The sequence below is a fragment of the Eptatretus burgeri genome, chromosome 4 (genome assembly GCF_056783735.1).
Source record: "Eptatretus burgeri isolate ZD-2024b chromosome 4, Ebu_testis_v1, whole genome shotgun sequence".
In the NCBI taxonomy this organism is placed as follows: Eukaryota; Metazoa; Chordata; class Myxini; order Myxiniformes; family Myxinidae; genus Eptatretus; species Eptatretus burgeri.
The window spans coordinates 70,960,236-70,986,571 of NC_140964.1; the positions used below are offsets into that span (position 1 = coordinate 70,960,236).

Sequence of the window (26,336 nt, forward strand, 5' to 3'; positions counted from 1 at the left end):
TATATATATATATATATATATATATATATATATATATATATATATATATATATATATATATATATATATATATATATATATACATGAAAATATGTAAGTATACACACACACACACACACACACACACACACACACACACACACACACACACACACAATTATCGGTACAGCGCTTAAGCTGGAACACCAACTGGAGTAAATTGGATAGAAGCGGTGATAGTTTATCATGACTGTAAAAGTTCAAAAAATAAATTTTCAGTGATCTTTTACTTTCAACACGTTAATATTGGTTTGGTTTGGAGCATACTCATCAGGATCAAATGATTAACAACGACATGTCAGGTTTGCTCCAAAATAATAGTTGCATATTTTATGCCATTCTGTCATCTCTGAATGCTTTATCAACAACTTTCAGCCACATATTTCCCATAGTTATGTCCATTCTCCAATTGTGACTTATAAATCAAAGAAATTGAGCTGCCCATTCAAAATAAAAAGAGCTATCGATCCTTTGGGGATACAGTGGGACACCAATCGATATTGTGATTGCATTCTGATGGATTACTTGATTGGCCAAAATGTGATGCAGATGTAGAGAAACTAATAGAAAGAGGTTTCAGCTCCACACAGCTCCATAATAACACTTTCATTGGTATTTTTATGGAATCATGAGATTTATATGGAACTGCATGGAAGATCCACCTGTATTCCCTGAACCTACTCCCACCCTCCAGAAAGCATACTCTCCAGCACCCGACACTTTAGGACCTGACTCTCTCGGACCCTTAACCCGAGCTTACATTTGAAACTCAGCGGAGAAAACAGAAGTCTCAGTTTCTTGTGCAGCACATTCATTTATTACCTCCACCACCAAAGGTGAAGTAGGTTATGGTTTCACTCCTTTCTCTCTGTTTTGCTTGTTTGTTTGTCTGTGTACAAGATATCTCAAAACGTTGTGGATGGATTCAGATGAAACTTGGTGGACATGATTCGATTTTGGTTAAGATTCGAATCCGGATCCGACTTCGAGAATTTTTAAGTAATTCGTCACCATTGAGAGATCGGGCTCAAAAACGATATCTCAAAAATGTATTGGGCCAGATATGTTCTCGTGGATCAGGCGTTACGGGGTGGCGGTATATGCTCGACCGAGTGCCCTTCTAGTTGGCTCAGTATTCATCTGGGAAGAATGTGAAGGGACGTTATCCACAATGTCCTTCCCAGTTTAAATTCAAGTTGGTATAATTGACAGCAATTTAGTAAAGGGTAGATACATTTATTATTAGACCTGTCAGTATTCGGTCGATTTTTCATTTTTTCTGACCTGTCCAAAATTTTTTTTATGCTGCCAAACTTTTGGCAGCATAATTGTGGAGGAGTTCATTTCTCTGCAAGTCAGTCATATTCCGCTCTTAATGTATGGACTCTTATAAATTCACCAATGCTACCTTACCTTCTTCTTCATTTTCACATTCTTGAAGATGGCATGTACCCTCCAGGTCTTGGCAAACATTGCTCCAAATGCTGTCGTGTACCCCACGGTCAGAACCCATGTTCGCACCTACACACAGTCACATGCTTTTACAATATCCAAATACATATACTGTGTATATATATTGTTTACTTTATGATTGGAAGAGCACAAAGTCATTCAAAACAAACTCCACAGCATCAAATATAATATTGAGTCAAGATATATTAGACAAGAGCCAACCAAATGTCATGAGACACACAGGATGTTATTGACAACAGATAACACAAAGTATTGCTGTCCAAACATTTCATACAGTGCCAAGAGAAAGTCTACACCCCCTTTCAAAATTTTCACCATTTGCTGCCTTATAGCCTGGAATTAAATTGCATTAAAACAGACTTTTTTTCACCTTTATTTTCCACATCATAACTCAAGGACGTTTATCTTTTTGTTCCTTAGGCACTCCAGTGTAGCTTTGGCTGTGTGCTATGGGTCATATTCATGCTGAAACGTGAACTTCCGTCCCAATTTCAGCTTTCTTGCAGAGGGCAGCAGGTTTTCCTTTCGGAGTTTTCTGTATTTTGCTCCATCCATTTTTACTTCTATCCTGACAAGTGCCCCAGTCTCTCCTGATGAGAAACATCCCCATGACATGATGCTGCCACCACCATGCTTCACAGTAGGGATGGTGTTCTTTGGGTGATGTGCTGTGTTGGGCTTGCACCAAATATAACATTTTGCATTTAGGCCAAAAAGTTTGATTTTGGTTTCATCAGACCACAAAACTTTTTGCCGCATGGCTTCAAAATCTCCGTTGTGGTTTTTTGCATACTTTAAATTGGACTCAAGGTGGCCTTTTTGAGTAATAGCTTCCTTCTTGCCACCCCACCGTATGGGCCAGACTTGTGGAGTGCTTGGATATTGTTGTCACATGCACAGTGACCAGTCTGCCATAAAGGCATGGAGCTGTTTCAAAGTTGCCAATAGTCTCTTGGTGGCCTCTCTGATCAGTCTCCTCCTTGCTTGGTCATCCAGTTTAGATGAACGGCCTGATCAAGGCAGGGTCTTGGTGGTACCATATGTCTTTAATTTATTAATGATCGCCTTGACTGCGCTTCAACGGATATTCAAGGTATTTGAAATATTTTATACCCATCCCCTGATCTGTGCATTTCCACAAGTTCATCACGGAAGCCTTTTGAAAGCTCCTTCGTGCTCATGGTTGAGTCTTTGCTGTGAAATGCACTACCCAGAAGAGGAAACTTACAGGAACAGCTGATTTTATTCTGAAATAATCAGAATCATTGCTATTTAACACAGGTGGAGGCCAATTAACTTGGTGTGTGATTTTGAAGGTGATTGGTTATATAATAATAAACTCATAATTTGTATTCCAACACATTACACAATCCTCACGATCAGATTTTCACAATGTTTGACTAACTGGTCTCATTTCTTCATAGAACATATTTTTTCCACATTTTGAAGCACCAGGATGTCTATTCCTCGAACCACATCATGCAATCACTTTCTTTGAAAAAAAACAAAAAACAATGAAAGGCTTGTGTACATTGGCTCTTTTTCTGTGCTCTTCCATGGAATTTATTCCACAAACTTGACCTGTTTTTTTCCTGACTTGTCAAGATGTCGCTGAACTCCTTCTTCACATCTTCGAGGTTTTAGAGGTTTGAACATCTGTCCCATCTTTTAACCTGCTGTATGGTCCCTCACCCCTCTTGAGGCAATGCTCTTAAAACAGAGCAATGATTCTGCTCCCCGATTTGTGATATACCGTGTCTGTTGATATTCTCAATTACGCAAGTCACACTACAGTGTGGGTAATTCTTACAATCGGAAAGGTATGTCTCATAACCTTTGCTGTAATACTGCATGGAGCTATGTAGCAATTGGTAACCTTCAGGCTTTTCAGAGAGCCTGTTGGGTTAAAAAGAAACGTCGCTGGTTGAGTGTGTTTCATTGCCCACGTAAGGCTATGAGAAAAGGAGGGGGCCAAGAGGTAAATTGGGGGAAAGAGTTGTGACCCTTGAGCCCTATAGAAAGGGAGGGTGAATTCATAGGGCAAATTTGCATGGTGTCCCACGCGAGAATTGGCAGAAGCACCAAGACGTGCAGGGAGGGGTCACGTGGGGACCCCGGGTTGAGAGCACAGTGTGTCGTGTGGAGTGCATGGCAAATCGTGCAGGGAATGTGGTCGAAATTGGCTTGGTGACCACAACTGTGGTCACCCTACCTGAGGAATCTCATGGGGAGGGATTCCTCAGGGGTTGTGTAGCTGTGTGAGTGCTGGGCATGGAGGCAATGGCTGCTGGGTCAGTGGATAATCCACGTGGCCCAGGGGGTAATTAGAGGGTAAGAGACGCAGGGAGGCTGACAGCGACTGTTTAGATTAGAGGGATTAGGAGGACTTTATATTAAATTGACATTCGGGATATTTCTTTATCAATGAAAGATGATCATGTAGAACTTTCCTCCTCCTCCTCCTCCTCCTCCTCCTCCTCCTTCTTCTTCTTCTTCTTCTTCTTCTTCTTCTTCTTCTTCTTCTTCTTCTTCTTCTTCTTCTTCTTCTTCTTCTTCTTCTTCTTCTTCTTTGTCCTGATGGAGTTTGGATTGAAAGGATAAATGAATGAGTTGATGTAATGAGATGAATAAGGTGCATGATCAAAATTTGTTTCGTCATCACGAATTGACTGGATGGTACGAAGCGGGTGTATGTGTTTTTAGAAGAAGCAGGTGTAACCTCCGATGGAGCAAATCTCATCTTTTATTAGCGTAATGTGAAGGGAATTCAGCTGTTTTGGATCTGGACACCGTTCCTGTGTTGGTGTTGGGTGCAGTGAAGTTATTTCAGTTCAAAGGTGCAAAAGTTCATTGGCGGGATGGGAATGTGACTCATTGGGTGAGGTATTTGGCAGAAGGGCGTCCCGGCGCTCGGTGGATACCAGGCCCCAAGCAGGACCAAAGAGCCCAAGAAGGGCGGGGAAAGCACTGAGTGGGCTTAGCACCCTGAGAGAGGGAATTGCACACCGTGTGCCAGTGGGGGGCAATAGTGTGGGAGACCAGGGGTGCTCATCTCCCGAGGTGCTCAGCCCTGCTGAAGCTTGCCATCTTACTTGCTTCTACCATGCATTCCTGCAACCATCTGCTGACGAGAACATCTGCTGCCAGGTCTTTCCTTCTGCTGGCCACTCACCTGTTCTGTCTGTAAGAAAATGAAGTGATTATATATATATATATATATATATATATATATATATATATATATATATATATATATATATATATATATATATATATATATATATACGCACACACACACACACACACACTCTGTCTGTCAGGGTGATGGAGCACAAACCACTCACTCAGGATGACGGAGCACGAACAACTCGCTCAGGGTGATGGAACACAACCCACTCGCTCAGGGTGACGGAGCATGAACCACTCGCTCAGGGTGACGGAGCACGAACCATTCGCTCAGGGTGATGGAACACGACCCACTCGCTCAGGGTGACGGAGCATGAACCACTCGCTCAGGGTGACGGAGCACGAACCATTCGCTCAGGGTGATGGAACACGACCCACTCGCTAAGGGTGACGGAGCACGAACCACTCGCTCAGGGTGACGGAGCACGAACCACTCGCTCAGGGTGACGGAGCACGAACCACTCGCTCATGATGACGGAGCACGAACCAATCGCTCAGGGTGAGGGAGCACGAACCACTCGCTCATGATGACAGAGCACGAACCACTCGCTCATGGTGACGGAGCACAAACCACTCGCTCATGGTGACGGAGCACGAACCACTCGCTCAAGCTACGTCGCGGTGCGGGCGAACGGCCTTGAGATGGTCGAGCAGCACTGAGGCAGTGGACGGGTCATAAAAGGGCATCAACTCTAAAAGAGCAAAGACCCGTTCACTCCTCCGAGCGCGTCACTGGCCAGGCCCGACCGCCCAGGCCGCAGTGAAGGCCGGACGACCAAGGAGAACTGAGCAAGCCACTTGCCAAGCTGCTCAAGCCGCCCGGCCACTCAAGTGACGGTGCGTGTGACACGAGGGGCAAGCCAGGGACAGCAGGGATCACTGACCCGAAGACCTTCTAGCCGTCACAAGGGGTGGCAAGGTAACCTGCCTGGCCTCTTGTGAGCCTCCGGTCATCCAAGCTCCGAGTGGAAATAAAGGCTCACGAGCCCTGTTCTTTTCTGGGGGTTTTGTATGAAAGTGTTCTGTGGCGTGTGTGTGTGTGTGTGTGTGTGTGTGTGTGTGTGTGTGTGTGTGTGTGTGTGTGTGTGTATGTATGTATTGTTGCGGATTCGCGCCCGCCGGCGTGCGACGGCCACGTAACTCGAATCGCGGCACGTCGCCCACCGGACGGACAATCCAGTCGTGACCCTCTCGGACTAACGCCGGGAACCAGTCACGGGTGGACCTTTCGGTCTCACCGCGATCGAGCCAATCGGCCCCCGCGTGGGATAGGGTTGCTCGCCAAATTCGACCTACCTAAGTACCCACACGGAGGGTAGACCGGGCGATCGCACCTCGCCGCAGGTCGACTTCGGACACGGGCCACTTAAGCGACCCGTTCCGTACTATCGGGATAACCGAGCGGTGTTATTCATCGACCTCGACGGTTCGATTAATTATCGGGCGTATTCAGCCCACTACCAACCCTTTACGTGAAGCAAGATGAGGATTCAATGAAAGAAATGACGAAGCGAAGCGGGAAACAGTTCAACACAAAGCACATTTATTCGCGATGAACGGAAAGCACACATATACAATTCCACCAAAAGCACATAGAAAAGAAGAGAAACACAATGCAATTTTACACAAAAAGCAAATGTAAAAGCGAAGACACAATGCAGAGCTAATACCGACTACCGAGCACACGGCAACACTTATACAATTCTACTTCACAGACGGCGCCGAAAACACATATTCCCAAAGCAAAAGAAAAGAGAACCACCCTCCAGGATGAGGCGGGCCTGAGGCCGAGACCGGGTCGGGCCTACCCGTCTGATGATGAGGCGCGAAGCGGCGATGGTGCCCCAACTCCGCGGGCCTCGCGGACAGTGTCTGGTAGGGGGTGGGAAGGGGGCCCCCTTGGTCGCACTATCTCAGCGCGGGGGGAAACAGGAGGGGGTTGCTGATGCTCGGGGAAAGGAGGATTTTTACTCCATCTTGGGTCCCGCGACGAGCGTCTCCACCTCGACCAGGTCGCGCCGTCGGCCTCCCTGGTGTGCAGCTCCCGGCACCGACGCGAGCACCCCCTCGTCTGCCCTCGCCGCCGCCGCCTCTCCACAGCTCCGTCCTCTTCGCTCCGACTCCAACTCCGAACTCTTCCTCCTGCGAACTCCTTCCAACGCACACACAACCAACGCACATGACGACAACCTTTTCTGACGAACGCAGCCGCTTATATAAGCCCCGTGGCTTCGCCTTTGACCCCCTGCCTTCGACCTTTCACCTCGCTCCCCATTGGCCCGAGAAAAAGTGGGCGTGAATGCATTTTGATCCATGAATTTGCATATAGCGACCGCCCTCCAACGCCCTGGAGGCGGGGCCAAATCGCCCCTCGCTCACCGATTGGACGGAACAAAAGTGGGCGTGAGTCGTTTTTGATCCGTTTTTGGAGCGGAAAATCCGTGGTTTTGTACACGCTGTTCGGCGCGCGCCCTGCACGAGTCCAACACCGGTACCCACAAGCGGCGCAAGAACGGTGGCGATGCGACGGTTGCGAGGGTTGACGGTAAAAGGTCGTGGCTGTTGTGGTGAAGCGGCGCCGCGGTGGGTGGTTGATGTTGTGATGACTGTTGAGACGCGGTTGGCGGTGGTAATCATGGCGGTTGGTCCAAAATAAAGATAGTAAAAGAAAAACGGCTATCCTGAAGAGTCGCAGCACGCATGAATAACATTTATTCCCTCTAGACAACGGGTTTGGGCCTAACTACACATATACTTACCGAGATATCTCACCTAAGGGACCTGAATGGTGGTTTGCGAATTTGGTAACCACAACACTACCCCCTCCCCTTTTTGCAGACTCGTCCCGAGTCGTCAAATTTTCGTGTGCCATCATGTGTAGTTTTCCCCTAGTACATTTTACCTACGGATCCCTGAGTGCGACATTCATGGTATTCGTGTCCCCAAAATAAATAACCTGAGGGCTGCGTAACTACCGAAACAAACTCACTCACACGGACGACTTAAATAAAATTGCCGGCGCTAGGACAGACATGCCGGGGGCGCACTCATATTTACAGTACATCTTAACCTTAACTTACAAATTTTACACTAAACCATGGCCCAGGATCACTGAACTCTGCAAAAAGAAAGCAGTTAGCAGGGAGCCAGGCTGCTCGCATGCAGTCTCTGGCTCAAAACAATGCAGGTGACAGGGAACGTGGCTGGCTGCTCACACGCAGTCCAAGGCCTTCCCTTTTGAACTGAACGCAGTGAACCACAACGGTGCATGGGCTGCACAACGCAGTCTCCGTGCCAGCTCAAGTGGCACACGCAATGAGCACAACGGATAGATGGATGGACACAAACACGGTGCACGGGCCGCCACTGCAGGCCCGTGTTGTAGCTGCCAATGGGGCAGTTCTTGCAGCTTGCAAACTGTTGCCTTGATCCTGGCGCACATGGCAATGAACAGGGGGGGCAAAGCAAAAATTGAACGGGGGCTGGTGAACAGGGGCAGTGGGCATGGCATGGCAAAGGTGAGCAGGCAACCACAGCCTGCAGAAGAAGGCCGTTGCAGGCAAACACAGCCGGCAGATGAACTGGCCGGCACAGGCCTTGAAGAAAAACAGCCAGCAGATGAACTGGCCGGCACAGGCCTTGCAGCACAGCAGCTGCAGACGATCCAGCCGGCACAGGCCTTGCAGCACAGCAGCTGCAGACGATCCAGCCGGCACAGGCCTTGCAGCACAGCAGCCGCAGATGAAGTTGGCCAGCCTTTGCCGTTCCGTGGAGGTTGGTGGAGGGAGTGTGGTGGTGCTGGCCACTTGGAAGGCGGGCTCGGACCTACCTACCTGTCTCCCTCCCAACCTATCGCCTTTGCCTGTCACTGTACATACCCACTCCCTTAATTTGTCAAACCCCAATTTAGCCCCAACTTATTTTTTTTGTTGTTTTTATTTTTACTTCCCCACTATAAATCGTCCCCTTACCCCCTTTATCGTCCTTGTTCGGCTAACCTATCCTGTCACCTAGCCTACTCCCAACCCCTACGTTCCCTTCCTGGAGGGGAATAAGGGAGAGCTAACGTCCTGTGTCGAGGCCCAACGAAGCCTCAGGATGGCCTCCCCAGAGTTCGGCGATCTAACCCAAAGTGGGTCCAGCGGCCCACAACGACAGCGAGGGGATGGATGGTGCGGAGGGGTACATCTCCTAATCTACCCTAACCATTTAACTGTTAAACTACCCCGGGGCTTTCAACAAGCACCTCTCGCTTAAACTATTGGTTCTAACAACCCAGATTCCCGTCGCCTGTGTTGGTGTCCTCACAATTTCGGGCCTCGCCCCCCAATTTTCTCTCCGTGCCCTCACACGGTCTCATGGCTGGGACACGTGGCTCCCTTTGGCAGGCATGACCCTCTGCCGAATCTCCCGCTATGGCACCCCCGGGCACTACACTGCCTCCGAGCCTACCAGCTCCCTAACACCGGGGAGTGCCCCCCATGGCACCTCCCCTGAAACGCACACGTGGCAGGCTGGCTTCCCAGGCCCCTTTCCGAGGGTCACCCGTGCCCACAACACTGCCCACGCGGTTAATGGCGCCCCGGGCCCCCGCACCAAGGAGGCGCACCCGTGCCCACTACGCTATCCCGGCCCCCCATGGGCCCATGGCCTACCGCGGCCGACTAGCCTGGTGCCCGGGGTACCCACTCAGCGATACTCACCTTTCGCAGCCACGCTCCCAAGCCCGTCAACAGGGCTCCTGCACCCCTCCAAACGGGTTTCGAGCCTACACTCCCACCAACAACAAAATAACCTCCATTTTTCAATTTGACTAACCCAGCTAACTCACTTTACTCTGACCCCGGGGTCCCTTGGGCGGGAGTCACTCCTCCCCCCAATCACTCATCGCACCATGCATTCCCCATTCACTCCATACACACAGACCCGCTGGCCTCACTCACTCAACATGTACACGTACTCACAACTCACCAACTCTTCAACACACACACACCACTGAACTCTGCCATCCTCCTAACTACCCCCCCTAACTAACTCGTGCTCCCACGTCGTCCCTTAAACTACAGCACGTTCCTTTTAACACTACGTAGCTAAGCTACGTCCCCACAACACATTCACAAGTCTGTCCATGTCCTCAAATAATCCCATAAATCAATTTCCCAACCTAAATCTGGCTACAATCCCTCTAACTAATCCATTCCACGGACTCCATGAGGACTTACCCCTGCCCCATGAAGTCGGTCTAACTAAGCTAACCCTTCCCCCTAACTAGTTTCCATCCTGTGCCCAGGATCAAGGGGGTCTTCCACCCCTTGCCCAGGAATCCTGTGCACCCGAAAGTGAGGCTTGCTTTTTTTTTTTTCATGCGCAGCACCAGCGCGGCAACTCGCGCACTTTACACCTGCCCGTGACGTCATGCAGCTGCACGTGTTCCTCGTCCCTCCTTGGACGGTACCATCCGGCAGGGATACCCCTCCTGCCGGATTCCAACCCCACGTACAGCCATGACGTCACCGTGCGCATAAAAAAAAAACAAGCCCCACGTCTCGAGGGGTTCCCCACGCGAACACATGTGCTTTGCCCGTTGGAGCTTAACACACACGATCGCGTGGAGAACCCGTCCGGTCCAAATCCGTAATCCTGCCTAAACTTTGTCCGTCCGCGGGATCGGCAAATCCACCGCGTGCGTTTCCGGACCGGGACTTCATTCCCGCAAGCGAGCACGTGGGGGTCTCGTGCGTTGCACAGCACGAACCTCGTGCTCACTGCTGGGCGAACCCGGCACGGTCCCCGAAACAACTACAGCCGCTGGTCGGCTTTCTCTCCTCTGTCGCCGTCTCCGTCTCCATTCCACACACGCACTCCCGCGTGTTACGACGCTAACACACCTCACCATTAAACTCACCCCGGGAGACGCAGCTGCGTGCTCCCGCATGCCAACCGACATCTCCCTCACATACCGCTCTCTCACACACACGGTCTCCCTTGCATAACCCATACCACTCACACGTGGTGCTCCATTCACTCGCGGCCTTCCACTCACTCGTGCCTCACTCACACACGCGGGGGAACTCACCCGCGGTGCCTCATCCACACACCATTCCTCACTCACACACGCGGGGGCACTAACCCGCGGTGCCTCACTCACACTGGCCGTTTCATCCACACACACGGCCTCACTCACACACGGTGCCTCATCCACACACGGCGTGCTGGGAAGCACGTACTCCGGCACCATCGCCACCACACCACTCACACACGGGGTCGCTTCCACACACGGGGACGCACTCACACCTTGCACCACACACACAGGGACAACTACACTGGGGATTCGTGTCCCCACAAGGGTCTCCGGGGCCTCTATACCCCCCAAGCTCTCCAAGCACCCGTTCGCAGCACTCCTCCCCTCGACCTCGCAAAGCACGACCGAACTCACCTGGTCGTGACTCGCCTCAAGGGGGCATACCCCCTCCCCTCGTTCCTGGAGGAGGCCATCCAGCTGCTCGCACTGGGCCTCCACCCAGTCAGCCAGCTCCCCCTCATGGTCCTCCACTACCTCTGTGTGTGTGTGTGTGCGTCACTAACCTTGTCCAATTCACCCTCTATATCCCGTGTCTCTATACATTTTATTCTTTCTGTCGTCTCCTCTTGTCTATTGGTCTCTGCTTCTTTCTGGCGTCTTTCCCTTATCTTTATGTCGGTCAACCTTGCTTTCTCCTTCAGTCGCTCCCATCCTTCCCTGTTTTTCACTCCTTGCTCTTTCACGATCTCTGCGTACCTCATCCTTGCTTTCCGTATTAATTGTTCTCTTCTCTCCCTCGCAATTCCTTTCACCTCGTCTCTTGTCTCCCGTGTCTCTATACATTTTCTCTCCTTGTTCCTTATTTCTGTCTCTTCCTGGTTCCTTTTTCCTTCCCATCTGAGTCGTTCTTTTTCTCTGAGCCCCATTAGCTGTTCGTTCTCCCTCCGGAGCTCCTCAATCTCCGTTGACTCCAGTCTCGCTCTCCGTTTTAGTTGTTCAATTTCACACTCATATAGTTGTTGTTTTCTCTCCCACTGTTCCTCCTGCTCTTTGTTTTCCAATCTCATTGTTTCTTTCAATTGGCTCATTTCCTTCCTGTGTTTCATTCGCTGTTCTCTCACGACTCTTCCTCGTTTCCTCTCCTGTCCTTCCTTCTCCAGTTTCATAGTTTTCTTCATTTGGTTAATCTCCTTTTTGTGTTTCATTTGCTGCTGTCTAATGACTCTTCCTCGTTTCCTCTCCTGTTTTTCCTTATCCAGTTTCATGGTTTTCTTCATTTGGTTCATCTCCATATTGTGTTTCATTCGCTGTTCTTTGTCTATCTCCTCGTACTCCAGCCTCAGCTTTTCTTTCAATTGGTCAACCTCAGATTCATGTTCTTTTTGTTTTCTATTCCATTGTTCCTCTCGTTCTTCCCTCTCCAATCTCCTTGTGTCCTTCAATCTCCTGATTTCTCCTTCCTGCTTCATTCCTTGCTCCTTCAACTTCTCCTCGTATTCCAACCTATTTTTTTCCTTTTGTCGTTCAGTTTCAAATTCATACACTTTCAGTTTTTTATTCCACTGTCTCTCTTGTTCCTCATTCTGCAATCTCGTTATTTCTTTCAGTTGGCTTACTTCCTTCTCCTGTCTGATTTGTTCTTCCTTCATTACTCTTTTTTGCATCTCATTCTGCAATCTCGTGGTTTCCTTCAGTTGGCTGATTTCCTTCTCCTGTCTCATTCCTTGTTCTTTCAGTACCCTTTCTTGTTCCTCATTCTGCAATCTCGTTATTTCTTTCAGTTGGCTGACTTCCTTCTCCTGTCTGATTCGTTCTTCCATCATTACTCTTTCTTGCATCTCATTCTGCAATCTCGTGGTTTCCTTCAGTTGGCGATTTCCTTCTCCTGTCTCATTCCTTGTTCTTTCAGTACTCTTTCTTGTTCCTCATTCTTTAATCTGGCCTTCGCTTCCAGCTGTTCGATCTGTACTGTGTGGTTTCTTAACGTTTCATTCTCTGTTGTCGTTCTTTCTTCTCTCACCATCCTCAACTCGTTTTGTAATTCCCTCTCTTTGTTCTGGTGTTTCTGCAACTCAGAAGCTTTCTTTTCCAATTCCTTTCTCATCTCCGCACACTCCGACTTTGCTTTGGCTTCGAATTGTTCAATATGCTCAGTGTGGTTCCTTAACGTTTCATTCTCTGTTTTCTTCCTTTCCTCTTTTAACATCCTCAGTTCGTCTTGTAATCCTCTTTCTTTGTTTTCGTGTTTCAGTATCTCAGAAGTTTTTGTTTCCAATTCCTTTCTCAATTTGCGTGCTTCTTCACTCATTTCATCTCTTCTTTCCACCGCTTCCCTCCTCAATTCGTCCCTTTTTTTACTGTATTCATTTAGTTTTTTCTGCCATTCCTTTCCCATTCTAATCTCCCCTTCCAGGATTTCTCTTTTAAACTGGCTTGCCCTTACCTCTCGCTTCAGTAGTTCCAATTCCCCATCTTGTTCGCGTTTTTCCTTTTCGAGCTTTGTTTTCCTTTCTCCTTCCTCCCTCAATTCTCCCTGCAGTTCTTCGAACTGTTCTGACTTTTCCAGCAATTCCTCCGACCTATCCTCGAGCTGTCTCTCTCCTCTTTTTATCTTCCATTCTAGGCTTTCTCTTTCCTGATTGCCTGTTCTTATCTTTTCCTTCAATTGTTCCAACTCCCCATCGTGTTCACATTTTCTCTCTTCCAACAGTATTTCCCTCACTCTCTCCTCCAGTTCTTTGAACCGCCTTGCTTGCTCCAATAATTTTTCCATTAATTGTTTTACTTCCAAGTCGTGCTCCTTTTGTTTCTTTTCGAGCTCGGTTTTCCATTCTTCCTCCCATTGTTTCCTTTCCTGGGAGATACCAATCTGCTGTTCCTCTATTCTTTTGTTCAGTTTGCTCTTTGCATATTCCAACTGACGGGTATAAAACACTACCAAATTCTTTTTCCCACGTAATTTGTCGACTCTATTGGCCAAGTCATGTTTTTGCCACCGAATTCGTTCCAGTAAATCGTCCAATCGCTGTGTCCCCCGTACACATAATTTTTCTGAAGCGCATCTGCGTGCCGTTGTGACTCGTCCACTCCACGTTGCACCTCCTCGATATATTCTTCATAACGCTTCACCTTTTCCAAGACATCCCCCAATTGTGCCTGAAGCCTGCCAATGCTCGCATAGTCATCCTGCCACGCCTGCCATGGCACATGCCGTGACCACGTGCCGTGAACCGGTGACTGGGAGCTCACGCCTCGTGCTGTGCCATTAATATCAGCCCGCTCCGTGCTGCACTGAGGTGCGATCGCGCTGCCATTGTGCGACTCCGTTTGCTGGCAAAGTTCGTGCTCAAGCCGCTCCCACTGACCACAGTTAGTGGTGGGGTTATAATTATAAAAAGAACCGACCTGGGCCATGGAACCTACATGACGACACATACCTAATACCCCCGGCTCCTGCTCGCCTTGAGACGCCATCTTGCTTCTCTTAAAGGGTTAATTTAGCTCGCTCGTAATTTGGAGGGAATCGGGGGTCGCTTCTCTCACCCCTGGACCGATTCCCGTGAATTTAATTGGAGACAGGACAGCCCGTTTTCCTGTTCTCCGATACCAGTGCCGCGAGGAGGGCGATGGATTTGTATCCCACTCCTGACACCAGTGTTGCGGATTCGCGCCCGCCGGCGTGTGACGGCCACGTAACTCGAATCGCGGCACGTCGCCCACCGGACGGACAATCCAGTCGTGACCCTCTCGGACTAACGCCGGGAACCAGTCACGGGTGGACCTTTCGGTCTCACCGCGATCGAGCCAATCGGCCCCCGCGTGGGATAGGGTTGCTCGCCAAATTCGACCTACCTAAGTACCCACACGGAGGGTAGACCGGGCGATCGCACCTCGCCGCAGGTCGACTTCGGACACGGGCCACTTAAGCGACCCGTTCCGTACTATCGGGATAACCGAGTGGTGTTATTCATCGACCTCGACGGTTCGATTAATTATCGGGCGTATTCAGCCCACTACCAACCCTTTACGTGAAGCAAGATGAGGATTCAATGAAAGAAATGACGAAGCGAAGCGGGAAACAGTTCAACACAAAGCACATTTATTCGCGATGAACGGAAAGCACACATATACAATTCCACCAAAAGCACATAGAAAAGAAGAGAAACACAATGCAATTTTACACAAAAAGCAAATGTAAAAGCGAAGACACAATGCAGAGCTAATACCGACTACCGAGCACACGGCAACACTTATACAATTCTACTTCACAGACGGCGCCGAAAACACATTCCCAAAGCAAAAGAAAAGAGAACCACCCTCCAGGATGAGGCGGGCCTGAGGCCGAGACCGGGTCGGGCCTACCCGTCTGATGATGAGGCGCGAAGCGGCGATGGTGCCCCAACTCCGCGGGCCTCGCGGACAGTGTCTGGTAGGGGGTGGGAAGGGGGCCCCCTTGGTCGCACTATCTCAGCGCGGGGGGAAACAGGAGGGGGTTGCTGATGCTCGGGGAAAGGAGGATTTTTACTCCATCTCGGGTCCCGCGACGAGCGTCTCCACCTCGACCAGGTCGCGCCGTCGGCCTCCCTGGTGTGCAGCTCCCGGCACCGACGCGAGCACCCCCTCGTCTGCCCTCGCCGCCGCCGCCTCTCCACAGCTCCGTCCTCTTCGCTCCGACTCCAACTCCGAACTCTTCCTCCTGCGAACTCCTTCCAACGCACACACAACCAACGCACATGACGACAACCTTTTCTGACGAACGCAGCCGCTTATATAAGCCCCGTGGCTTCGCCTTTGACCCCCTGCCTTCGACCTTTCACCTCGCTCCCCATTGGCCCGAGAAAAAGTGGGCGTGAATGCATTTTGATCCATGAATTTGCATATAGCGACCGCCCTCCAACGCCCTGGAGGCGGGGCCAAATCGCCCCTCGCTCACCGATTGGACGGAACAAAAGTGGGCGTGAGTCGTTTTTGATCCGTTTTTGGAGCGGAAAATCCATGGTTTTGTACACGCTGTTCGGCGCGCGCCCTGCACGAGTCCAACACCGGTACCCACAAGCGGCGCAAGAACGGTGGCGATGCGACGGTTGCGAGGGTTGACGGTAAAAGGTCGTGGCTGTTGTGGTGAAGCGGCGCCGCGGTGGGTGGTTGATGTTGTGATGACTGTTGAGACGCGGTTGGCGGTGGTAATCATGGCGGTTGGTCCAAAATAAAGATAGTAAAAGAAAACGGCTATCCTGAAGAGTCGCAGCACGCATGAATAACATTTATTCCCTCTAGACAACGGGTTTGGGCCTAACTACACATATACTTACCGAGATATCTCACCTAAGGGACCTGAATGGTGGTTTGCGAATTTGGTAACCACAACACTACCCCCTCCCCTTTTTGCAGACTCGTCCCGAGTCGTCAAATTTTCGTGTGCCATCATGTGTAGTTTTCCCCTAGTACATTTTACCTACGGATCCCTGAGTGCGACATTCATGGTATTCGTGTCCCCAAAATAAATAACCTGAGGGCTGCGTAACTACCGAAACAAACTCACTCACACGGACGACTTAAATAAAATTGCCGGCGCTAGGACAGACATGCCGGGGGCGCACTCATATTTACAGTACATCTTAACCTTAACTTACAAATTTTACACTAAACCATGGCCCAGGATCACTGAACTCTGCAAAAAGAAAGCAGTTAGCAGGGAGCCAGGCTGCTCGCATGCAGTCTCTGGCTCAAAACAATGCAGGTGACAGGGAACGTGGCTGGCTGCTCACACGCAGTCCAAGGCCTTCCCTTTTGAACTGAACGCAGTGAACCACAACGGTGCATGGGCTGCACAACGCAGTCTCCGTGCCAGCTCAAGTGGCACACGCAATGAGCACAACGGATAGATGGATGGACACAAACACGGTGCACGGGCCGCCACTGCAGGCCCGTGTTGTAGCTGCCAATGGGGCAGTTCTTGCAGCTTGCAAACTGTTGCCTTGATCCTGGCGCACATGGCAATGAACAGGGGGGGGGGGGCAAAGCAAAAATTGAACGGGGCTGGTGAACAGGGGCAGTGGGCATGGCATGGCAAGGGTGATCAGGCAAACACAGCCCGCAGAAGAAGGCCGCTGCAGGCAAACACAGCCGGCAGATGAACTGGCCGGCACAGGCCTTGAAGAAAAACAGCCAGCAGATGAACTGGCCGGCACAGGCCTTGCAGCACAGCAGCTGCAGACGATCCAGCCGGCACAGGCCTTGCAGCACAGCAGCTGCAGACGATCCAGCCGGCACAGGCCTTGCAGCACAGCAGCCGCAGATGAAGTTGGCCAGCCTTTGCCGTTCCGTGGAGGTTGGTGGAGGGAGTGCGGTGGTGCTGGCCACTTGGAAGGCGGGCTCGGACCTACCTACCTGTCTCCCTCCCAACCTATCGCCTTTGCCTGTCACTGTACATACCCACTCCCTTAATTTGTCAAACCCCAATTTAGCCCCAACTTATTTTTTTTGTTGTTTTTATTTTTACTTCCCCACTATAAATCGTCCCCTTACCCCCTTTATCGTCCTTGTTCGGCTAACCTATCCTGTCACCTAGCCTACTCCCAACCCCTACGTTCCCTTCCCGGAGGGGAATAAGGGAGAGCTAACGTCCTGTGTCGAGGCCCAACGAAGCCTCAGGATGGCCTCCCCAGAGTTCGGCGATCTAACCCAAAGTGGGTCCAGCGGCCCACAACGACAGCGAGGGGATGGATGGTGCGGAGGGGTACATCTCCTAATCTACCCTAACCATTTAACTGTTAAACTACCCCGGGGCTTTCAACAAGCACCTCTCGCTTAAACTATTGGTTCTAACAACCCAGATTCCCGTCGCCTGTGTTGGTGTCCTCACAATTTCGGGCCTCGCCCCCCAATTTTCTCTCCGTGCCCTCACACGGTCTCATGGCTGGGACACGTGGCTCCCTTTGGCAGGCATGACCCTCTGCCGAATCTCCCGCTATGGCACCCCCGGGCACTACACTGCCTCCGAGCCTACCAGCTCCCTAACACCGGGGAGTGCCCCCCATGGCACCTCCCCTGAAACGCACACGTGGCAGGCTGGCTTCCCAGGCCCCTTTCCGAGGGTCACCCGTGCCCACAACACTGCCCACGCGGCTAATGGCGCCCCGGGCCCCCGCACCAAGGAGGCGCACCCGTGCCCACTACGCTATCCCGGCCCCCCATGGGCCCATGGCCTACCGCGGCCGACTAGCCTGGTGCCCGGGGTACCCACTCAGCGATACTCACCTTTCGCAGCCACGCTCCCAAGCCCGTCAACAGGGCTCCTGCACCCCTCCAAACGGGTTTCGAGCCTACACTCCCACCAACAACAAAACAACCTCCATTTTTCAATTTGACTAACCCAGCTAACTCACTTTACTCTGACCCCGGGGTCCCTTGGGCGGGAGTCACTCCTCCCCCCAATCACTCATCGCACCATGCATTCCCCATTCACTCCATACACACAGACCCGCTGGCCTCACTCACTCAACATGTACACGTACTCACAACTCACCAACTCTTCAACACACACACACCACTGAACTCTGCCATCCTCCTAACTACCCCCCCTAACTAACTCGTGCTCCCACGTCGTCCCTTAAACTACAGCACGTTCCTTTTAACACTACGTAGCTAAGCTACGTCCCCACAACACATTCACAAGTCTGTCCATGTCCTCAAATAATCCCATAAATCAATTTCCCAACCTAAATCTGGCTACAATCCCTCTAACTAATCCATTCCACGGACTCCATGAGGACTTACCCCTGCCCCATGAAGTCGGTCTAACTAAGCTAACCCTTCCCCCTAACTAGTTTCCATCCTGTGCCCAGGATCAAGGGGGTCTTCCACCCCTTGCCCAGGAATCCTGTGCACCCGAAAGTGAGGCTTGCTTTTTTTTTTTTCATGCGCAGCACCAGCGCGGCAACTCGCGCACTTTACACCTGCCCGTGACGTCATGCAGCTGCACGTGTTCCTCGTCCCTCCTTGGACGGTACCATCCGGCAGGGATACCCCTCCTGCCGGATTCCAACCCCACGTACAGCCATGACGTCACCGTGCGCATAAAAAAAAAAAAACAAGCCCCACGTCTCGAGGGGTTCCCCACGCGAACACATGTGCTTTGCCCGTTGGAGCTTAACACACACGATCGCGTGGAGAACCCGTCCGGTCCAAATCCGTAATCCTGCCTAAACTTTGTCCGTCCGCGGGATCGGCAAATCCACCGCGTGCGTTTCCGGACCGGGACTTCATTCCCGCAAGCGAGCACGTGGGGGTCTCGTGCGTTGCACAGCACGAACCTCGTGCTCACTGCTGGGCGAACCCGGCACGGTCCCCGAAACAACTACAGCCGCTGGTCGGCTTTCTCTCCTCTGTCGCCGTCTCCGTCTCCATTCCACACACGCACTCCCGCGTGTTACGACGCTAACACACCTCACCATTAAACTCACCCCGGGAGACGCAGCTGCGTGCTCCCGCATGCCAACCGACATCTCCCTCACATACCGCTCTCTCACACACACGGTCTCCCTTGCATAACCCATACCACTCACACGTGGTGCTCCATTCACTCGCGGCCTTCCACTCACTCGTGCCTCACTCACACACGCGGGGGAACTCACCCGCGGTGCCTCATCCACACACCATTCCTCACTCACACACGCGGGGGCACTAACCCGTGGTGCCTCACTCACACTGGCCGTTTCATCCACACACACGGCCTCACTCACACACGGTGCCTCATCCACACACGGCGTGCTGGGAAGCACGTACTCCGGCACCATCGCCACCACACCACTCACACACGGGGTCGCTTCCACACACGGGGACGCACTCACACCTTGCACCACACACACAGGGACAACTACACTGGGGATTCGTGTCCCCACAAGGGTCTCCGGGGCCTCTATACCCCCAAGCTCTCCAAGCACCCGTTCGCAGCACTCCTCCCCTCGACCTCGCAAAGCACGACCGAACTCACCTGGTCGTGACTCGCCTCAAGGGGGCATACCCCCTCCCCTCGTTCCTGGAGGAGGCCATCCAGCTGCTCGCACTGGGCCTCCACCCAGTCAGCCAGCTCCCCTCATGGTCCTCCACTACCTCTGTGTGTGTGTGTGTGCGTCACTAACCTTGTCCAATTCACCCTCTATATCCCGTGTCTCTATACATTTTATTCTTTCTGTCGTCTCCTCTTGTCTATTGGTCTCTGCTTCTTTCTGGCGTCTTTCCCTTATCTTTATGTCGGTCAACCTTGCTTTCTCCTTCAGTCGCTCCCATCCTTCCCTGTTTTTCACTCCTTGCTCTTTCACGATCTCTGCGTACCTCATCCTTGCTTTCCGTATTAATTGTTCTCTTCTCTCCCTCGCAATTCCTTTCACCTCGTCTCTTGTCTCCCGTGTCTCTATACATTTTCTCTCCTTGTTCCTTATTTCTGTCTCTTCCTGGTTCCTTTTTCCTTCCCATCTGAGTCGTTCTTTTTCTCTGAGCCCCATTAGCTGTTCGTTCTCCCTCCGGAGCTCCTCAATCTCCGTTGACTCCAGTCTCGCTCTCCGTTTTAGTTGTTCAATTTCACACTCATATAGTTGTTGTTTTCTCTCCCACTGTTCCTCTTGCTCTTTGTTTTCCAATCTCATTGTTTCTTTCAATTGGCTCATTTCCTTCCTGTGTTTCATTCGCTGTTCTCTCACGACTCTTCCTCGTTTCCTCTCCTGTCCTTCCTTCTCCAGTTTCATAGTTTTCTTCATTTGGTTAATCTCCTTTTTGTGTTTCATTTGCTGCTGTCTAATTACTCTTCCTCGTTTCCTCTCCTGTTTTTCCTTCTCCAGTTTCATGGTTTTCTTCATTTGGTTCATCTCCATATTGTGTTTCATTCGCTGTTCTTTGTCTATCTCCTCGTACTCCAGCCTCAGCTTTTCTTTCAATTGGTCAACCTCAGATTCATGTTCTTTTTGTTTTCTATTCCATTGTTCCTCTCGTTCTTCCCTCTCCAATCTCCTTGTGTCCTTCAATCTCCTGATTTCTCCTTCCTGCTTCATTCCTTGCTCCTTCAACTTCTCCTCGTATTCCAACCTATTTTTTCCTTTTGTCGTTCAGTTTCAAATTCATACACTTTCAGTTTTTATTCCACTGTCTCTCTTGTTCCTCATTCTGCAATCTCGTTATTTCTTTCAGTTGGCTTACTTCCTTCTCCTGTCTGATTTGTTCTTCCTTCATTACTCTTTTTTGCATCTCATTCTGCAATCTCGTGGTTTCCTTCAGTTGGCTGATTTCCTTCTCCTGTCTCATTCCTTGTTCTTTCAGTACCCTTTCTTGTTCCTCATTCTGCAATCTCGTTATTTCTTTCAGTTGGCTGACTTCCTTCTCCTGTCTGATTCGTTCTTCCATCATTACTCTTTCTTGCATCTCATTCTGCAATCTCGTGGTTTCCTTCAGTTGGCTGATTTCCTTCTCCTGTCTCATTCCTTGTTCTTTCAGTACTCTTTCTTGTTCCTCATTCTTTAATCTGGCCTTCGCTTCCAGCTGTTCGATCTGTACTGTGTGGTTTCTTAACGTTTCATTCTCTGTTGTCGTTCTTTCTTCTCTCACCATCCTCAACTCGTTTTGTAATTCCCTCTCTTTGTTCTGGTGTTTCTGCAACTCAGAAGCTTTCTTTTCCAATTCCTTTCTCATCTCCGCACACTCCGACTTTGCTTTGGCTTCGAATTGTTCAATCTGCTCAGTGTGGTTCCTTAACGTTTCATTCTCTGTTTTCTTCCTTTCCTCTTTTAACATCCTCAGTTCGTCTTGTAATCCTCTTTCTTTGTTTTCGTGTTTCAGTATCTCAGAAGTTTTTGTTTCCAATTCCTTTCTCAATTTGCGTGCTTCTTCACTCATTTCATCTCTTCTTTCCACCGCTTCCCTCCTCAATTCGTCCCTTTTTTTACTGTATTCATTTAGTTTTTTCTGCCATTCCTTTCCCATTCTAATCTCCCCTTCCAGGATTTCTCTTTTAAACTGGCTTGCCCTTACCTCTCGCTTCAGTAGTTCCAATTCCCCATCTTGTTCGCGTTTTTCCTTTTCGAGCTTTGTTTTCCTTTCTCCTTCCTCCCTCAATTCTCCCTGCAGTTCTTCGAACTGTTCTGACTTTTCCAGCAATTCCTCCGACCTATCCTCGAGCTGTCTCTCTCCTCTTTTTATCTTCCATTCTAGGCTTTCTCTTTCCTGATTGCCTGTTCTTATCTTTTCCTTCAATTGTTCCAACTCCCCATCGTGTTCACATTTTCTCTCTTCCAACAGTATTTCCCTCACTCTCTCCTCCAGTTCTTTGAACCGCCTTGCTTGCTCCAATAATTTTTCCATTAATTGTTTTACTTCCAAGTCGTGCTCCTTTTGTTTCTTTTCGAGCTCGGTTTTCCATTCTTCCTCCCATTGTTTCCTTTCCTGGGAGATACCAATCTGCTGTTCCTCTATTCTTTTGTTCAGTTTGCTCTTTGCATATTCCAACTGACGGGTATAAAACACTACCAAATTCTTTTTCCCACGTAATTTGTCGACTCTATTGGCCAAGTCATGTTTTTGCCACCGAATTCGTTCCAGTAAATCGTCCAATCGCTGTGTCCCCCCGTACACATAATTTTTCTGAAGCGCATCTGCGTGCCGTTGTGACTCGTCCACTCCACGTTGCACCTCCTCGATATATTCTTCATAACGCTTCACCTTTTCCAAGACATCCCCCAATTGTGCCTGAAGCCTGCCAATGCTCGCATAGTCATCCTGCCACGCCTGCCATGGCACATGCCGTGACCACGTGCCTTGAACCGGTGACTGGGAGCTCACGCCTCGTGCTGTGCCATTAATATCAGCCCGCTCCGTGCTGCACTGAGGTGCGATCGCGCTGCCATTGTGCGACTCCGTTTGCTGGCAAAGTTCGTGCTCAAGCCGCTCCCACTGACCACAGTTAGTGGTGGGGTTATAATTATAAAAAGAACCGACCTGGGCCATGGATCCTACATGACGACACATACCTAATACCCCCGGCTCCTGCTCGCCTTGAGACGCCATCTTGCTTCTCTTAAAGGGTTAATTTAGCTCGCTCGTAATTTGGAGGGAATCGGGGGTCGCTTCTCTCACCCCTGGACCGATTCCCGTGAATTTAATTGGAGACAGGACAGCCCGTTTTCCTGTTCTCCGATACCAGTGCCGCGAGGAGGGCGATGGATTTGTATCCCACTCCTGACACCAGTGTTGCGGATTCGCGCCCGCCGGCGTGTGACGGCCACGTAACTCGAATCGCGGCACGTCGCCCACCGGACGGACAATCCAGTCGTGACCCTCTCGGACTAACGCCGGGAACCAGTCACGGGTGGACCTTTCGGTCTCACCGCGATCGAGCCAATCGGCCCCCGCGTGGGATAGGGTTGCTCGCCAAATTCGACCTACCTAAGTACCCACACGGAGGGTAGACCGGGCGATCGCACCTCGCCGCAGGTCGACTTCGGACACGGGCCACTTAAGCGACCCGTTCCGTACTATCGGGATAACCGAGCGGTGTTATTCGTCGACCTCGACGGTTCGATTAATTATCGGGCGTATTCAGCCCACTACCAACCCTTTACGTGAAGCAAGATGAGGATTCAATGAAAGAAATGATGAAGCGAAGCGGGAAACAGTTCAACACAAAGCACATTTATTCGCGATGAACGGAAAGCACACATATACAATTCCACCAAAAGCACATAGAAAAGAAGAGAAACACAATGCAATTTTACACAAAAAGCAAATGTAAAAGCGAAGACACAATGCAGAGCTAATACCGACTACCGAGCACACGGCAACACTTATGCAATTCTACTTCACAGACGGCGCCGACAACACATATTCCCAAAGCAAAAGAAAAGAGAACCACCCTCCAGGATGTGGCGGGCCTGAGGCCGAGACCGGGTCGGGCCTACCCGTCTGATGATGAGGCGCGAAGCGGCGATGGTGCCCCAACTCCGCGGGCCTCGCGGACAGTGTCTGGTAGGGGGTGGGAAGGGGGCCCCCTTGGTCGCACTATCTCAGCGCGGGGGGAAACAGGAGGGGGTTGCTGATGCTCGGGGAAAGGAGGATTTTTACTCCGTCTCGGGTCCCGCGACGAGCGTCTCCACCTCGACCAGGTCGCGCCGTCGGCCTCCCTGGTGTGCAGCTCCCGGCACCGACGCGAGCACCCCCTCGTCTGCCCTCGCCACCGCCGCCTCTCCACAGCTCCGTCCTCTTCGCTCCGACTCCAACTCCGAACTCTTCCTCCTGCGAACTCCTTCCAACGCACACACAACCAACGCACACGACGACGACCTTTTCTGACGAACGCAGCCGCTTATATAAGCCCCGTGGCTTCGCCTTTGACCCCCTGCCTTCGACCTTTCACCTCGCTCCCCATTGGCCCGAGAAAAAGTGGGCGTGAATGCATTTTGATCCATGAATTTGCATATAGCGACCGCCCTCCAACGCCCTGGAGGCGGGGCCAAATCGCCCCTCGCTCACCGATTGGACGGAACAAAAGTGGGCGTGAGTCGTTTTTGATCCGTTTTTGGAGCGGAAAATCCGTGGTTTTGTACACGCTGTTCGGCGCGCGCCCTGCACGAGTCCAACACCGGTACCCACAAGCGGCGCAAGAACGGTGGCAATGCGACGGTTGCGAGGGTTGACGGTAAAAGGTCGTGGCTGTTGTGGTGAAGCGGTGCCGCGGTGGGTGGTTGATGTTGTGATGACTGTTGAGACGCGGTTGGCGGTGGTAATCATGGCGGTTGGTCCAAAATAAAGATAGTAAAAGAAAAACGGCTATCCTGAAGAGTCGCAGCACGCATGAATAACATTTATTCCCTCTAGACAACGGGTTTGGGCCTAACTACACATATACTTCCCGAGATATCTCACCGAAGGGACCTGAATGGTGGTTTGTGAATTTGGTAACCACAACAGTATGTATATATGTATATATATATATATACATATACATATACATATATATATATATATATGTATGTATATACATATACATATATATATATATATGTATGTATATATATATATATATATATATATATATATATATATATGTATATACAATACTGTTGGACCCTGCTATTCGTGGATTTGTGGACCCCGTGTATTTGTGGGTCATAAAGTGTGACCTGCTTCTCCATTCACCCTTTGTGTTTTCACGCTTTCAAAAATATCTTTATTTATTTATCGATTTCTTTTACACTTCAGGAGTTATCTCCGATCTCCACCTGAGAAATTGGAAATCAGCCAACATCACAGCATTACATAAAAAAGGTATAAAAATGGATCGCCTAAATTACAGCCGAATTAGCTTTCTGTACTTCCAATCATCAGCAAGGTGATGGAATCCATCATCACAGTTGACATAAAATCATTCCTTTTCTCCAACATCCTGATCTCAGATTATCAATTCTGATTCAGACATGATCACTTTATCTTGGACATGCTGCTTCTACTCTCCTGACAATGGTGGAAGCCCTCAATATCAGACAAGAGATCAGGCCAGTCTCCCCGGACACATCTCGAGCTTTTGATATTGTCTGCCATCATGCCTTGCTTTCCAAACGATCTGTCTTTGGAAACGAAGGCCAACTCTACTCTTGGATTCCTGACTTCATCCATTGTCATAGTCAACGTGTGGCTCTCAACGGAACCCTTTCATCTCCTCTCCCTGTCAAGGCTGGAGACCCAAGGCAGTCTTATCAGCCCCATATCATTCCTAATCTTCATCAGTCATCTCACTGACTGGAAAATCGTCTTTGCCTCTTTGCTGATAATTCCACTCTCAACTGACATTTCACATCATTCTGACAGACAGGTACCAGCCTCTTCCTTCTCCTCAGACCTTGACAAGATCACCAACTGGTGAAACACAATTTTGCTTCTGTATCCATATTGTCCACTCTATGCGTTCTCCCTTTCTCATTGTTACCTGCATCCCTTTTTTGTCCATCTCCGTCTACACTCTCCCTCCACCCTGCTGTTGGCTTTTCCCCTTTCTCCTGCTATTCTCTTTGTTATGTTGTGTCTTTATGTTTTCTGTCTAATCACTCTTCCACAAGCCAAGACCATGTCAAAAAAAAATAGTAAAATTAAAAAATTAAAAAACAATGCCCCGACATTCGCAACATTTTGTTGGAGTGCATCCCCCACAAATAGCGGTTTCCGACAGTATATAGTATTCAAACTCCTAGCATGAGGGAGTAGTGAGGCACAGATCGTGTCCCATAACAGCCAGAGCTGTGCAATCTGTGAGTGACAATGGCTGTCTGCACATAAGCACATTGTCTCTGCCTCACTGCCAATTAACCAGGAGGTGGGGTTGCACTCGGACATAATAATAATCCAAAGTAAAGCCCTTCCGACCATGTCTTTAAAGCAGACTTGAACATGCCCACCTGTGCTGGAGGAGAAGCAGTGTGCAGGCACGCACGGCATTTAATGCCTTGTTGCATTTATAGAGTCGGAAGGGATTTGTTTTGTGGAATATCCATGACTGCAACTTTTCAAATCAGTCATAATTTTACGAATGTAACTCTTTTTTATTTCCAAGTCACCTAAAGAACAACGTTTAAAGCTT

At 50.0% G+C, this 26,336-nt stretch overlaps 1 protein-coding gene across 1 annotated transcript in view; it reads right to left on the reverse strand.

Annotated features, from left to right (window-relative positions):
- Nucleotides 1–456: 456 nt before the first annotated feature.
- LOC147028311 (gamma-aminobutyric acid type B receptor subunit 2-like) overlaps nt 457–26,336 on the reverse strand; it is a 51,912-nt gene continuing 26,032 nt past the window's right edge. Inside the window, exon 4 of the mRNA XM_085878599.1 lies at nt 457–1,560. Coding sequence (XP_085734725.1) covers nt 1,444–1,560 — 117 coding nt within the window. The 3' untranslated portion in view covers nt 457–1,443. The remainder of the gene's footprint in view (nt 1,561–26,336) is intronic.